Here is a 15,244-nt window from a genome sequence, read left to right as displayed (position 1 = left end):
ACACGAAATTTGACATTTGAGCGGTGTCGCACCTCTCAAACGTCAAATTTTCTGTGAGAGTAAGCAGGCCAGAATAAATTCGTGCAGTGGACCATTGCTAATTTAGAGAAAAATGTCCGTTTTACGTTAGATTGAAAGGCTACCGCAGCTGTCAAGTCTACTGATTTTCACCGAAGCATCATCAATCGGCCCAAGGATGCCTTGGATACGACGCCGATGATCATTGTGTGTTGTTGGTTCTCAGAGCAATTCACTTTGCAAGCATACTTTGATTTGACCTTCTCTTTCAATGATGTGGTAATTTTCATGGATGCGGTAGGACTTTGACAGCTGCGGTAGAACTCGACGGCTACCGGAGAGTGATTTTTTTTTTCTGAAAAATCCGCAACATCTCATTCCTAAGAGAGAACGAGATATTAAATACGTCGTGGAAGCCTGATAGTTCTGGTTGGTCTCGGTACCAACGGTGGGGAGCAACTGGATGGTCCAGGTCAGATGACGGATCCATTTTGCTCATTGGGAATGTCCAGGAGGTCAATTGGGAATTCCTTAAGGAGATTCATAGAGAATTACTTCCGGGGTTCCATTGGAAATTCCTTCAGGAATTGCTTTAAGTATTCCTCTATGGTGTTTTTGGGAGTTCCATCGGGGATTCCTTCCACAAATTCTTCAAGAGTTTCTTCAACAGTTCGTCAGGAAAGGAGTTTTAGCAGAATTTTGTTTTTCAGAAGTTCCTTTACGAGTTTCTTCAGTAGTTCCTTTCACAATTACTCCAGAATTTCCTTTGAACAACCCCCAGAAGTTTCTCCGGGAAATCTTCCAAGAGTTCCATCGGTAATTCCTCCAGGAGTTCCATCGTTTATTGCTTTAGCAGCTCCGTCGGGAATTCGTCTAGAAATTCTTCCAGGAGTTCTATTAGGAGTTGCTTCAGGAGTTCCACTCGGGATTCCCCCAGAAGATCCATCGCGAGTTTCTCTAGAAGTTTTGCCGGGAATTATTCCAGGAGTTTTTTTTCGAAAATTTCTCGAACAGTTCTTTCAAAATTGTCTTCACAAGTTCTCTCAATAATTTTTCTAGTAGTGGCTTGAGATTTTTCTCGAAAAATCCCTCAGGAGGTTTTTGGGAGTTCCTCCAAGAGTTCCATTGAGAATTCCTTCAGGAGTTCCATCGGTAACTTCTCCAGGGATTCCAACTGCAATACCTCCAATAGTTCTAACGAGATTCATTGGAAATTCTTCCTCAAGTTCCTTCGAGAATTTTTCCAAGGTTTCCTTCAACAATTACTTCAGAAATTCCTTCATAAATTCCACAGGAGTTCCTTGGAGGATTCCTGTAAAAGTTCCTTTGGAAATTTCACCAGATGTTCGATTGAAATTTCCTCCAGGAGGGGTTCCATCGGAATTTTCTCCAAGTTCCTTTGTGATTATCCCAGGATTTCCAAATAAGATTTCTGCAGGAAATACATTGGCAATTCCTCTAGGATTTCTTACATATTTTTTTCAGAACTTTTTGCACAATTTGTTCTGGGATTCCAAAAGGAATTTCTTCAGGAGTTCTTTTGAAAGCTATTTCAGAAGCTTCTTCAAAATATCTACATGAGTCTTTTCGGAAATTTTTAAGGAGTTTGCTTGAAAAATTTCTTAAGGAGTTTCTTTAACAATTACTCCAGAAGTTATAAAAAAATCACTCTGGTGTTCTTTTGAAGTTTCCTCCAAGAATTCTTTCGGGAATCTCACCAGGAGTTCCTTCGGAAATGTTTCCATGAGATCCATAAAGAATTTCCACAAGAGTTGCTTCATGAACTCCTCCAAGAACTTTTCTGACAATGCTTCTTGGATTTCTTTCGATAATCTCCAGGTGCTGCATTTAGAATTCCTGCGGAAGTTCCGTCGCTTCAGAAATTCTGCTAGAACTTTTATTGGCGAGTTCTTCCAAGAATAACAATTATGGGAGTTCCCTGGATATGTTTTCCAAGAGCTCCATCGAAAATTCCTGAAAGACTTCCTTCAATATTTCCACCAGGAATCTTTTTGAAATCAATTCAGGAGATTTTGGTAAGTCCTACAAGTTCCATAAACTATTATTGTAGGATGTTTTTAAAATTATTTTTAAATACACTTTGAATACCTCCAGGATTTTTTTCTTTTGAGAATTTGAGCAGGAGCAATGGGATTTTGTCAAGGGTTTTCATTGGCGAGTCCTCGAAGAATTTCATTGGGATTTTCTCTACGAGTTCCTTTGGGAAGTCCAAGAGTCTATTAGGAATTTCTCCATTCTCCTCTCTTCACCAAGGATCTCTTCGACAATTACTTCAGAAGTTCCTTAAAATTTTCCCAGTTCTTTACAGGATTCTTGTAAATGTTTCATTGAAATTTCATCCAGGGGTTCCATCGGAAGTTTCTGAAGAAGTCCCTTCGGGAATTATCCCAGGATCTCCATAAGAGATTCCTGCAGGAAACTGGCAATTCCTCTATGATTTCTTGCATGCTTTTTTCAAACTTTTTCTTCAATTTATTTTGGAGTTCCACTGTGAATTTCTTCAGGAATACTTTTGGGAACTATTTCAAGTTTCTTTAAGAATATCTGCCTGAGTTTTTTCGGAAATTTCTTCAGGAGTTTCTCTAAAAAATTCTTGAGTTGTTCCTTCAACATAGAAGTTTCTCAAACAATCTCCTGGTGTTCCTCCGAGGATTACTTCAAAAGTTCTTTTGGGAATCTCAGCACGAGTTCATTCGAGAATTTCCACAGTAGTTCATTCGTGAATTCATTCGATAGTTTATCTGAGAGTTTAGAGTGAGGTATTTCTTTCGATAATCTCTCCAGAAGCTGCATTGGGAATTCATCCGGAAGTTCCAAGGGAATCTCTTTAGGTATTCTACTAGCAATGGCGACACGTAACCTCACTTTTTACCTGTGCACCGACCCTAAAACTTGCAATTGCAGGGAATTTATGCTCAAAATGTTCATAGAAATAAGTGAAAGTAGCTATTCTCGTCATTTTCTTATTATTACAAGCAAATTTGTTCAAAAAATTCAGGAATTTATACTTAGTGCACATGTAGATTTGAGGTTAGGGTATCGCCACTGTTCCAAGAATTTCATTCATGATTCATTTAGGAATACCCTCGATAATTTCTCCAAGATTTTTATCAAGAATTCCTTAAGGTTTTTTTTTTCTTTAATTCTTCGGGTTTTTTTTTTGAACTCAATTCAGGAGATCCATTGGGAAGTCCTGTTGGTGTTCTATAAGCAATTATTGCAGAAATTTAATTATGGTTTACGCCAGGAATTGGGTTTTTAAATTAAGAAAAATGTATTGATTTTTTGATTTTATACGAAAGAGCACCTTTTTCTGAACCACCATGATTTTTTTCAGATTTTTGGAACTTCATTTTGGTACCTAAAATCGCTTTCGAAGATATTTTTCGAAATCACCTTTTGACAGCTGGCCAACTGCTTGACTGCTCCGCCCAGTACAAAATGCAACGAGGGGTGATTCGACAAATCGCTCCCATACAAACTTCAAACTGATTTTTAAATAGGTTCCTGGGCACCAAAATTCATGAAAATTTGGATTTCGGCTCAGTTTTGCATGCAGATTCTGAATATGGAATTATCTCAACACCGCTAAAGAAGCCAATTGCACTTTACGAACTTTAAGTTTCTTTGAGAATTTCAGGGCCTTCAAGGAATCTGTTCAACAGTTCCATTGAATTCATCCAGGAATTCAATTGGAAATTTCTCCAGGGGTAACATTAGCGACTCGTTAAGGTAACTAATTAAGAATTCAGGAGTCCCGAAGAGTTGAATTTGATTGATTTGTCTTTATTAAAGAGACTTTCAGCCCTTGGCTTATTCGTCTCTAGAGTTGAATGGAGAAGTTCAATCGACAATTGCTCTTGGTCTTCTTTGGAAATTTTTGCAGGCGTTCTTTTGAGCATTCCAGTCTGGAAGTTCTTTTGAGAATCTCTCTAAAGAATGTCCAACGGGAATTTCTCCAAGTATTTCAATTGCAATTCTTCAAGCTTCTTAATTGAGAAGTTCTCCGAATTATTTATTGTTTATTCGTCAACAGGTGAAATCCCCACCCCAATGACAATGGTTCATCGAAAAACTAACAGAAAACTCTTCTAATTCAAATGTTTCCCGCGACAAATTAAAATTAAATACACGATGACTTGTTGAAAACACGAGACATGCTGCGGATCGGAGTTTCATTGGGAATTTCTGTAGGAGTTTTGTTGCAAATTGTTTCAAAAGTTTTATCGGAAATAATTAAAGGAGTTTAATCGTGAATTTCTCTAGAAGTTCCGTTAGGAATTCTACCAGGAGTTCCTTTAAAAAATTCTCCAAGAATTTTATTGAAAATTCCCCCACAAAATGCTCCAGTGATTCTGTAGGAAGTTTTCCAATGAGTTTCTTCGGGAAACATAATAATACCCGTGAAGCAAGAGCATTATCGGTAACTCTTCCAGGAGACTTATGTGAGTTAGCATGAGAATTCCACAAGAAATTTCCCGAAGAAACTTGTAACGAATTTTGAGAAAAAACTTATAAAATTCTTTGATAGAACTCCTTCCTAACCGAAATTGTGAATGAAGTTTGGAATGAATTCCAGAAGAAACTTCTGGACGATTTCTTGGAGGAACTCCTGAAGAAACGCCTGATGAAACTCCTGGAAGAATACACTAAGGAACCCCTGGAGTGATTTCCGAAGGAACTCCTGCTGGAATTCTCGAAGGAACTTTTTTAAGAAAATACGATGAACCTACTCAAGGAAGAAATAAGAAACAAAAGAACACCTGGAGGAATTCCCAAAGGAGCTCTTGGGGAAATTCCCGAAGCCATATCTGGAAGAGTTTCTGAAGTAACTATACAGCTGTAATTTTCGAAGAAACCCCAGGAGGAATTCAGTAAAAGAACATTTTTATATAAAACACGATGGAATTCCTTAATGAATTCCCTGAAGAACCCCTTGGGGGATTCGCTATGGAGCCCTTGGGGAAATTTCTGAAAGAACATCTGAAGACATTCTCGAAGGAACTCCTCAAATAATTCCCGATAGAACCCCTAAAAATCCTAAAGAACCATCTGAAGGTATTCTCAAAGGAACTCCTGGAGTAATTTCCGAAGAAATTTTAGGATAAATTTTTCATAGGAACGCCTAGAGGTATTCTAGTTGTAACGATTGGGCAAATTCCCAGAGGAACTTTCGAAGGATGGATGGAACTCCTCAAGAAATTCCCGACGGAGCATCTCGAGAAAATCCCAGTGAAACTTTTGGAACAATTCACAGCGGAATTTCAGGTGAAATTACTGTAGGATATCCTGGAGAAATGCCCAAAATTAATTGCATGAGAAAGTTTCGAAGGAAGTCTTGAAAGAACTTCAAAATAAACTCCTAAAGAAATCCCCGACGAAGCACTTGAAGGGATTATCGATGGAACCTCAAGGAATTCTCAAAAGAACTCGTGAGGGAGTTCTCGATGGAATACCTGTAGGATCACCTGGAGGACTTCCCGAAGGAGCTCCTACAGGAATTTCCGAAGGATCACCTGAGGGAGTTTCCGATAGAACTCCTGGAAGGCAAAACCTGGAAAAACTCCCGAAGGAACTTAAAAATTCCAGTTGGAATACCTGGGGCAATTCCTGAAGGAATTTCTAAGGGAACTCCTGGAGGAAATCTCGATGGAAGTCCTAAAGCACTTCCCGAAAGAGCAAATTCTGGAGGGATTCTCAACGGAATTTCTGAAGGAACCCCCAAAGGAATCCGAGGAGAAATTCCCGAAGGAACCTGGAGGAGTTTCTTAACCCACGAGCAATTTTGTACAACACGTTGAAAAAATCTCGCTTTTTGTACTCAGCATTAGCGTGGTGCTGACGCAGGTAGTCAACCGCGCGAGTTACGGAAGGTTAAGGAAGTCCTAGAGAAATTCACAAAAGAACTCAGAGAAATTCCTTGAGGAATTGTCGATGGAACTCCTGGACTAATTCGCGGAGTCCCTTCGAAGGAATAATTGAAGGAACTTCCGATGAAACTCCTGAAGGAACACCACAGGAAGTACCTGAAGAAGTTTCCAATGGTATTCATTAGAGAATTCCCGAAGGAACACCTGATGGAATTCTAGAAGGGACTTTTTCAGTAAGCCCCAATACAATTCCGATAACGTGTGATCGGGAGGCAGCCGATCAACGCAAGGATGTGTATGTTGAGAGTTAAGGACCGTTTTATTCAAATAACAGCATCATCAACGTGCACTGCCCTTACGAAGGGAGACCTGATGATGAGAAAGAAGCGTTCTACGCGCATAAGACGCACATCCATGGACCGAGTCGAATGGAGTCGACACTCAATTTTAAATTTGACCGGAAAGTTAAGTTCTGTTCAGAGATCCATGTTTAATGATTCTGGAACACTAAAGATGAGAAGCAGGTTTCTTTACAGTTAGGACAATATTTCAAGAAGAAAAGAAGATATTTGTTCAAATTGCCTAAGCTACTAAATAATGAGAAAAAAAGAGTTAATTTCTTACCTCTCGCAGTACTCCCGCCGATGCCGCTCCTGGGGGCCCCCTCCGGCATGTCTTTCTGTTGGAGCACTGGCGGCGAATTCGCCTGCTTCTCCAGGACATCCAAGTTCACAGCATTGAATAACGTTTCGTCCAAATCCATCAAATTCCTCGTAATTTCGCCAACGTTCCTACTACTTGTTGAAGCCCCTCGAACCGCTGGTTGCTCGTTCACCGGAAGCGCGGCTGGAGCGCTGGTCCGTTTCAGCGTAACGGCTCGCCGTCTCGAAAGCAAACTCTGGCTCGAGCTGGGCTGTGGACCGGGAACGTCGGATCTGCTGCCGAAGCTGCTACTAGCGGAAGGAAGTCGTGCCCCTGTCGAAGCCGGCGGCGGTGGCGGCGGCGCCACGGGAACTTTGAACAATCCACTCATTCTCGGCCGGGACGGCGGCGGTTGTCGTCCGTACGGATGTGGAAACGACATTACGGCGCACGCACGGCGGAACCGATTCACATCACAGAAACTTATTCCGGGGGAATTATTCGCAAAATAACGAGAAAACACTTGATATTTGCACAAAGCGACCGCACAAAACTAGAAACGGTTGCGCTGCTGACTGCGGCCTTTTTCGTTGAACAAAAGTTTGTTTTGATTTTGTGCGCGCTTTCTGATCTCGCCCTGTGACTGAAGTTGCTCAGAGAGCTTTCAGATGAAAAAGCTTGTGAAAAACCTCGCTGCCGGGAATCTGATAGAATTTCTCACCGGGATTTTGTTATTCATTTTAAGATTTTTTTTTTTATGAATTTAAGAATTTTTTCATGTTGTAATGGTCTGGGTGATTGTGCTTTAACTTCGATTAGAATCCTTTGTATTTTTCTATGTTTACTTTCCTTGACCTGATAAACAGTGTAAACTAGCAGGCTACCGTTAATAAAGTTACAATTACAATAATTACAATTACCATAATGAGCCATTTTACGAGACGTTTCGGATCAGCTGATCGCTCATTTCATGAATGAAAATTTGACAGAAGGTGGCGCCCAAGCCCGTGAGTGTTAATATCAATATCAACACAGTTCGTCGTTTCGTAAAATAGACTTCTGTTGAAATACCTTTTCGGGATTTCCATGGAATCCCCTTCCGGGATTCCGATGGAATCCCTCTCCGGGATTCCGATGGAATCCCTCTCCGGGATTCCGATGGAATCCCTCTCCGGGATTCCGATGGAATCCCTCTCCGGGATTCCGATGGAATCCCTCTCCGGGATTCCGATGGAATCCCTCTCCGGGATTCCGATGGAATCCCTCTCCGGGATTCCGATGGAATCCCTCTCCGGGATTCCGATGGAATCCCTCTCCGGGATTCCGATGGAATCCCTCTCCGGGATTCCGATGGAATCCCTCTCCGGGATTCCGATGGAATCCCTCTCCGGGATTCCGATGGAATCCCTCTCCGGGATTCCGATGGAATCCCTCTCCGGGATTCCGATGGAATCCCTCTCCGGGATTCCGATGGAATCCCTCTCCGGGATTCCGATGGAATCCCTCTCCGGGATTCCGATGGAATCCCTCTCCGGGATTCCGATGGAATCCCTCTCCGGGATTCCGATGGAATCCCTCTCCGGGATTCCGATGGAATCCCTCTCCGGGATTCCGATGGAATCCCTCTCCGGGATTCCGATGGAATCCCTCTCCGGGATTCCGATGGAATCCCTCTCCGGGATTCCGATGGAATCCCTCTCCGGGATTCCGATGGAATCCCTCTCCGGGATTCCGATGGAATCCCTCTCCGGGATTCCGATGGAATCCCTCTCCGGGATTCCGATGGAATCCCTCTCCGGGATTCCGATGGAATCCCTCTCCGGGATTCCGATGGAATCCCTCTCCGGGATTCCGATGGAATCCCTCTCCGGGATTCCGATGGAATCCCTCTCCGGGATTCCGATGGAATCCCTCTCCGGGATTCCGATGGAATCCCTCTCCGGGATTCCGATGGAATCCCTCTCCGGGATTCCGATGGAATCCCTCTCCGGGATTCCGATGGAATCCCTCTCCGGGATTCCGATGGAATCCCTCTCCGGGATTCCGATGGAATCCCTCTCCGGGATTCCGATGGAATCCCTCTCCGGGATTCCGATGGAATCCCTCTCCGGGATTCCGATGGAATCCCTCTCCGGGATTCCGATGGAATCCCTCTCCGGGATTCCGATGGAATCCCTCTCCGGGATTCCGATGGAATCCCTCTCCGGGATTCCGATGGAATCCCTCTCCGGGATTCCGATGGAATCCCTCTCCGGGATTCCGATGGAATCCCTCTCCGGGATTCCGATGGAATCCCTCTCCGGGATTCCGATGGAATCCCTCTCCGGGATTCCGATGGAATCCCTCTCCGGGATTCCGATGGAATCCCTCTCCGGGATTCCGATGGAATCCCTCTCCGGGATTCCGATGGAATCCCTCTCCGGGATTCCGATGGAATCCCTCTCCGGGATTCCGATGGAATCCCTCTCCGGGATTCCGATGGAATCCCTCTCCGGGATTCCGATGGAATCCCTCTCCGGGATTCCGATGGAATCCCTCTCCGGGATTCCGATGGAATCCCTCTCCGGGATTCCGATGGAATCCCTCTCCGGGATTCCGATGGAATCCCTCTCCGGGATTCCGATGGAATCCCTCTCCGGGATTCCGATGGAATCCCTCTCCGGGATTCCGATGGAATCCCTCTCCGGGATTCCGATGGAATCCCTCTCCGGGATTCCGATGGAATCCCTCTCCGGGATTCCGATGGAATCCCTCTCCGGGATTCCGATGGAATCCCTCTCCGGGATTCCGATGGAATCCCTCTCCGGGATTCCGATGGAATCCCTCTCCGGGATTCCGATGGAATCCCTCTCCGGGATTCCGATGGAATCCCTCTCCGGGATTCCGATGGAATCCCTCTCCGGGATTCCGATGGAATCCCTCTCCGGGATTCCGATGGAATCCCTCTCCGGGATTCCGATGGAATCCCTCTCCGGGATTCCGATGGAATCCCTCTCCGGGATTCCGATGGAATCCCTCTCCGGGATTCCGATGGAATCCCTCTCCGGGATTCCGATGGAATCCCTCTCCGGGATTCCGATGGAATCCCTCTCCGGGATTCCGATGGAATCCCTCTCCGGGATTCCGATGGAATCCCTCTCCGGGATTCCGATGGAATCCCTCTCCGGGATTCCGATGGAATCCCTCTCCGGGATTCCGATGGAATCCCTCTCCGGGATTCCGATGGAATCCCTCTCCGGGATTCCGATGGAATCCCTCTCCGGGATTCCGATGGAATCCCTCTCCGGGATTCCGATGGAATCCCTCTCCGGGATTCCGATGGAATCCCTCTCCGGGATTCCGATGGAATCCCTCTCCGGGATTCCGATGGAATCCCTCTCCGGGATTCCGATGGAATCCCTCTCCGGGATTCCGATGGAATCCCTCTCCGGGATTCCGATGGAATCCCTCTCCGGGATTCCGATGGAATCCCTCTCCGGGATTCCGATGGAATCCCTCTCCGGGATTCCGATGGAATCCCTCTCCGGGATTCCGATGGAATCCCTCTCCGGGATTCCGATGGAATCCCTCTCCGGGATTCCGATGGAATCCCTCTCCGGGATTCCGATGGAATCCCTCTCCGGGATTCCGATGGAATCCCTCTCCGGGATTCCGATGGAATCCCTCTCCGGGATTCCGATGGAATCCCTCTCCGGGATTCCGATGGAATCCCTCTCCGGGATTCCGATGGAATCCCTCTCCGGGATTCCGATGGAATCCCTCTCCGGGATTCCGATGGAATCCCTCTCCGGGATTCCGATGGAATCCCTCTCCGGGATTCCGATGGAATCCCTCTCCGGGATTCCGATGGAATCCCTCTCCGGGATTCCGATGGAATCCCTCTCCGGGATTCCGATGGAATCCCTCTCCGGGATTCCGATGGAATCCCTCTCCGGGATTCCGATGGAATCCCTCTCCGGGATTCCGATGGAATCCCTCTCCGGGATTCCGATGGAATCCCTCTCCGGGATTCCGATGGAATCCCTCTCCGGGATTCCGATGGAATCCCTCTCCGGGATTCCGATGGAATCCCTCTCCGGGATTCCGATGGAATCCCTCTCCGGGATTCCGATGGAATCCCTCTCCGGGATTCCGATGGAATCCCTCTCCGGGATTCCGATGGAATCCCTCTCCGGGATTCCGATGGAATCCCTCTCCGGGATTCCGATGGAATCCCTCTCCGGGATTCCGATGGAATCCCTCTCCGGGATTCCGATGGAATCCCTCTCCGGGATTCCGATGGAATCCCTCTCCGGGATTCCGATGGAATCCCTCTCCGGGATTCCGATGGAATCCCTCTCCGGGATTCCGATGGAATCCCTCTCCGGGATTCCGATGGAATCCCTCTCCGGGATTCCGATGGAATCCCTCTCCGGGATTCCGATGGAATCCCTCTCCGGGATTCCGATGGAATCCCTCTCCGGGATTCCGATGGAATCCCTCTCCGGGATTCCGATGGAATCCCTCTCCGGGATTCCGATGGAATCCCTCTCCGGGATTCCGATGGAATCCCTCTCCGGGATTCCGATGGAATCCCTCTCCGGGATTCCGATGGAATCCCTCTCCGGGATTCCGATGGAATCCCTCTCCGGGATTCCGATGGAATCCCTCTCCGGGATTCCGATGGAATCCCTCTCCGGGATTCCGATGGAATCCCTCTCCGGGATTCCGATGGAATCCCTCTCCGGGATTCCGATGGAATCCCTCTCCGGGATTCCGATGGAATCCCTCTCCGGGATTCCGATGGAATCCCTCTCCGGGATTCCGATGGAATCCCTCTCCGGGATTCCGATGGAATCCCTCTCCGGGATTCCGATGGAATCCCTCTCCGGGATTCCGATGGAATCCCTCTCCGGGATTCCGATGGAATCCCTCTCCGGGATTCCGATGGAATCCCTCTCCGGGATTCCGATGGAATCCCTCTCCGGGATTCCGATGGAATCCCTCTCCGGGATTCCGATGGAATCCCTCTCCGGGATTCCGATGGAATCCCTCTCCGGGATTCCGATGGAATCCCTCTCCGGGATTCCGATGGAATCCCTCTCCGGGATTCCGATGGAATCCCTCTCCGGGATTCCGATGGAATCCCTCTCCGGGATTCCGATGGAATCCCTCTCCGGGATTCCGATGGAATCCCTCTCCGGGATTCCGATGGAATCCCTCTCCGGGATTCCGATGGAATCCCTCTCCGGGATTCCGATGGAATCCCTCTCCGGGATTCCGATGGAATCCCTCTCCGGGATTCCGATGGAATCCCTCTCCGGGATTCCGATGGAATCCCTCTCCGGGATTCCGATGGAATCCCTCTCCGGGATTCCGATGGAATCCCTCTCCGGGATTCCGATGGAATCCCTCTCCGGGATTCCGATGGAATCCCTCTCCGGGATTCCGATGGAATCCCTCTCCGGGATTCCGATGGAATCCCTCTCCGGGATTCCGATGGAATCCCTCTCCGGGATTCCGATGGAATCCCTCTCCGGGATTCCGATGGAATCCCTCTCCGGGATTCCGATGGAATCCCTCTCCGGGATTCCGATGGAATCCCTCTCCGGGATTCCGATGGAATCCCTCTCCGGGATTCCGATGGAATCCCTCTCCGGGATTCCGATGGAATCCCTCTCCGGGATTCCGATGGAATCCCTCTCCGGGATTCCGATGGAATCCCTCTCCGGGATTCCGATGGAATCCCTCTCCGGGATTCCGATGGAATCCCTCTCCGGGATTCCGATGGAATCCCTCTCCGGGATTCCGATGGAATCCCTCTCCGGGATTCCGATGGAATCCCTCTCCGGGATTCCGATGGAATCCCTCTCCGGGATTCCGATGGAATCCCTCTCCGGGATTCCGATGGAATCCCTCTCCGGGATTCCGATGGAATCCCTCTCCGGGATTCCGATGGAATCCCTCTCCGGGATTCCGATGGAATCCCTCTCCGGGATTCCGATGGAATCCCTCTCCGGGATTCCGATGGAATCCCTCTCCGGGATTCCGATGGAATCCCTCTCCGGGATTCCGATGGAATCCCTCTCCGGGATTCCGATGGAATCCCTCTCCGGGATTCCGATGGAATCCCTCTCCGGGATTCCGATGGAATCCCTCTCCGGGATTCCGATGGAATCCCTCTCCGGGATTCCGATGGAATCCCTCTCCGGGATTCCGATGGAATCCCTCTCCGGGATTCCGATGGAATCCCTCTCCGGGATTCCGATGGAATCCCTCTCCGGGATTCCGATGGAATCCCTCTCCGGGATTCCGATGGAATCCCTCTCCGGGATTCCGATGGAATCCCTCTCCGGGATTCCGATGGAATCCCTCTCCGGGATTCCGATGGAATCCCTCTCCGGGATTCCGATGGAATCCCTCTCCGGGATTCCGATGGAATCCCTCTCCGGGATTCCGATGGAATCCCTCTCCGGGATTCCGATGGAATCCCTCTCCGGGATTCCGATGGAATCCCTCTCCGGGATTCCGATGGAATCCCTCTCCGGGATTCCGATGGAATCCCTCTCCGGGATTCCGATGGAATCCCTCTCCGGGATTCCGATGGAATCCCTCTCCGGGATTCCGATGGAATCCCTCTCCGGGATTCCGATGGAATCCCTCTCCGGGATTCCGATGGAATCCCTCTCCGGGATTCCGATGGAATCCCTCTCCGGGATTCCGATGGAATCCCTCTCCGGGATTCCGATGGAATCCCTCTCCGGGATTCCGATGGAATCCCTCTCCGGGATTCCGATGGAATCCCTCTCCGGGATTCCGATGGAATCCCTCTCCGGGATTCCGATGGAATCCCTCTCCGGGATTCCGATGGAATCCCTCTCCGGGATTCCGATGGAATCCCTCTCCGGGATTCCGATGGAATCCCTCTCCGGGATTCCGATGGAATCCCTCTCCGGGATTCCGATGGAATCCCTCTCCGGGATTCCGATGGAATCCCTCTCCGGGATTCCGATGGAATCCCTCTCCGGGATTCCGATGGAATCCCTCTCCGGGATTCCGATGGAATCCCTCTCCGGGATTCCGATGGAATCCCTCTCCGGGATTCCGATGGAATCCCTCTCCGGGATTCCGATGGAATCCCTCTCCGGGATTCCGATGGAATCCCTCTCCGGGATTCCGATGGAATCCCTCTCCGGGATTCCGATGGAATCCCTCTCCGGGATTCCGATGGAATCCCTCTCCGGGATTCCGATGGAATCCCTCTCCGGGATTCCGATGGAATCCCTCTCCGGGATTCCGATGAAATCCCTCTCCGGGATTCCGATGGAATCCCTCTCCGGGATTCCGATGGAATCCCTCTCCGGGATTCCGATGGAATCCCTCTCCGGGATTCCGATGGAATCCCTCTCCGGGATTCCGATGGAATCCCTCTCCGGGATTCCGATGGAATCCCTCTCCGGGATTCCGATGGAATCCCTCTCCGGGATTCCGATGGAATCCCTCTCCGGGATTCCGATGGAATCCCTCTCCGGGATTCCGATGGAATCCCTCTCCGGGATTCCGATGGAATCCCTCTCCGGGATTCCGATGGAATCCCTCTCCGGGATTCCGATGGAATCCCTCTCCGGGATTCTCGTGATTCACATTTAATCTCTTTCCGAAGATTGCAAGATTCCTAGACTTTCCGGGATTCCTATTGAACAATATTCCGGCAATTTTATGGAAGTTAATTCTGTAATGCAAGCATTACCAGGGATTTGACCAGGGACATTTCTCAAAAAACTTCAACACAACTGAGCCATCTTGATTTTGGGGTTCTCTTTATTTCCGATACACTTAACAGTATAAAACGATGACAAAATATATCAAACGATTTTTCTTTACCGATCGACGCCGTAAAAAGGTAAATCTATGTACAGTCCGTAGCTGAGAGTATACTCGTTCGCGATCAACACCGAAACTTTATCATCTTGCGCGCAACTTACAAAAATAATGTCTCAAAAACCGATTTCAGTATAAGAAACAAACGAAAAAGAGCTTTATTTCTTTTTTTTTTGTATAATTTCGACCGTCCGGGTTCGTGTTCGTTCACGTTTTGGTATAAATTAGTATTTATAAATTTCTCTTAATTAAGACTAGATTAACAATTATTATAGAGAACAGAAATACAAACGAAACGTGGATCATTGGAAATCTCCGCGCGATCTGGATGTGACGCTGTTTTTGTTATGTTTTTCGCTCTCGCATAATTTGACAGTTTGTCATCAGCCGGTGACGGCCGGATGACAAACTGTTTTTCGGTTAAGTAGCACTTTTTCGCTCTCGATGCAGGCATTTGGTTCTCCCATAGTTCCCAGTGAGATTTCTATATGTACACAGTCTTAACGTCTTATGATATTACTTAAGGTAGCGTGGCGTGCATTGTTTGCGCCTTGGATTGTTTTCTTTTTGTACAAATACCTTACACCATACCGTTGTCTTAACTTGAATGAGATCCTTGATTTATGAAGAATAAGTAATTTCCTTTAAAAATAGTTTGGTTTCTCACGACGTATGGCTGCGGTGGGGATTTCGCTCGATTCGGTGGCAGTAAGTTTCCTAGCTTGTATCTTTGGCGGGTTCCTACACGCTAAACTAGAAGGGCTAACGCTAGTTGGTTTACAATCGATCTTAGGTACAATGGAAAATCAAGACATTTGTCTTTTGTTGGGGGT

At 47.8% G+C, this 15,244-nt stretch overlaps 1 protein-coding gene across 1 annotated transcript in view; it reads right to left on the bottom strand.

Annotated features, from left to right (window-relative positions):
- LOC134289743 (helicase POLQ-like) overlaps positions 1–7,202 on the bottom strand; it is a 35,054-nt gene extending 27,852 nt beyond the window's left edge. Inside the window, exon 1 of the mRNA XM_062856180.1 lies at positions 6,534–7,202. Coding sequence (XP_062712164.1) covers positions 6,534–6,993 — 460 coding nt within the window. The 5' untranslated portion in view covers positions 6,994–7,202. The remainder of the gene's footprint in view (positions 1–6,533) is intronic.
- Positions 7,203–15,244: the final 8,042 nt, after the last annotated feature.

The sequence above is a fragment of the Aedes albopictus genome, chromosome 3, assembly GCF_035046485.1.
Source record: "Aedes albopictus strain Foshan chromosome 3, AalbF5, whole genome shotgun sequence".
Lineage (NCBI taxonomy): Eukaryota > Metazoa > Arthropoda > Insecta > Diptera > Culicidae > Aedes > Aedes albopictus.
This window is presented reverse-complemented; position numbering and strand designations above follow the sequence as displayed.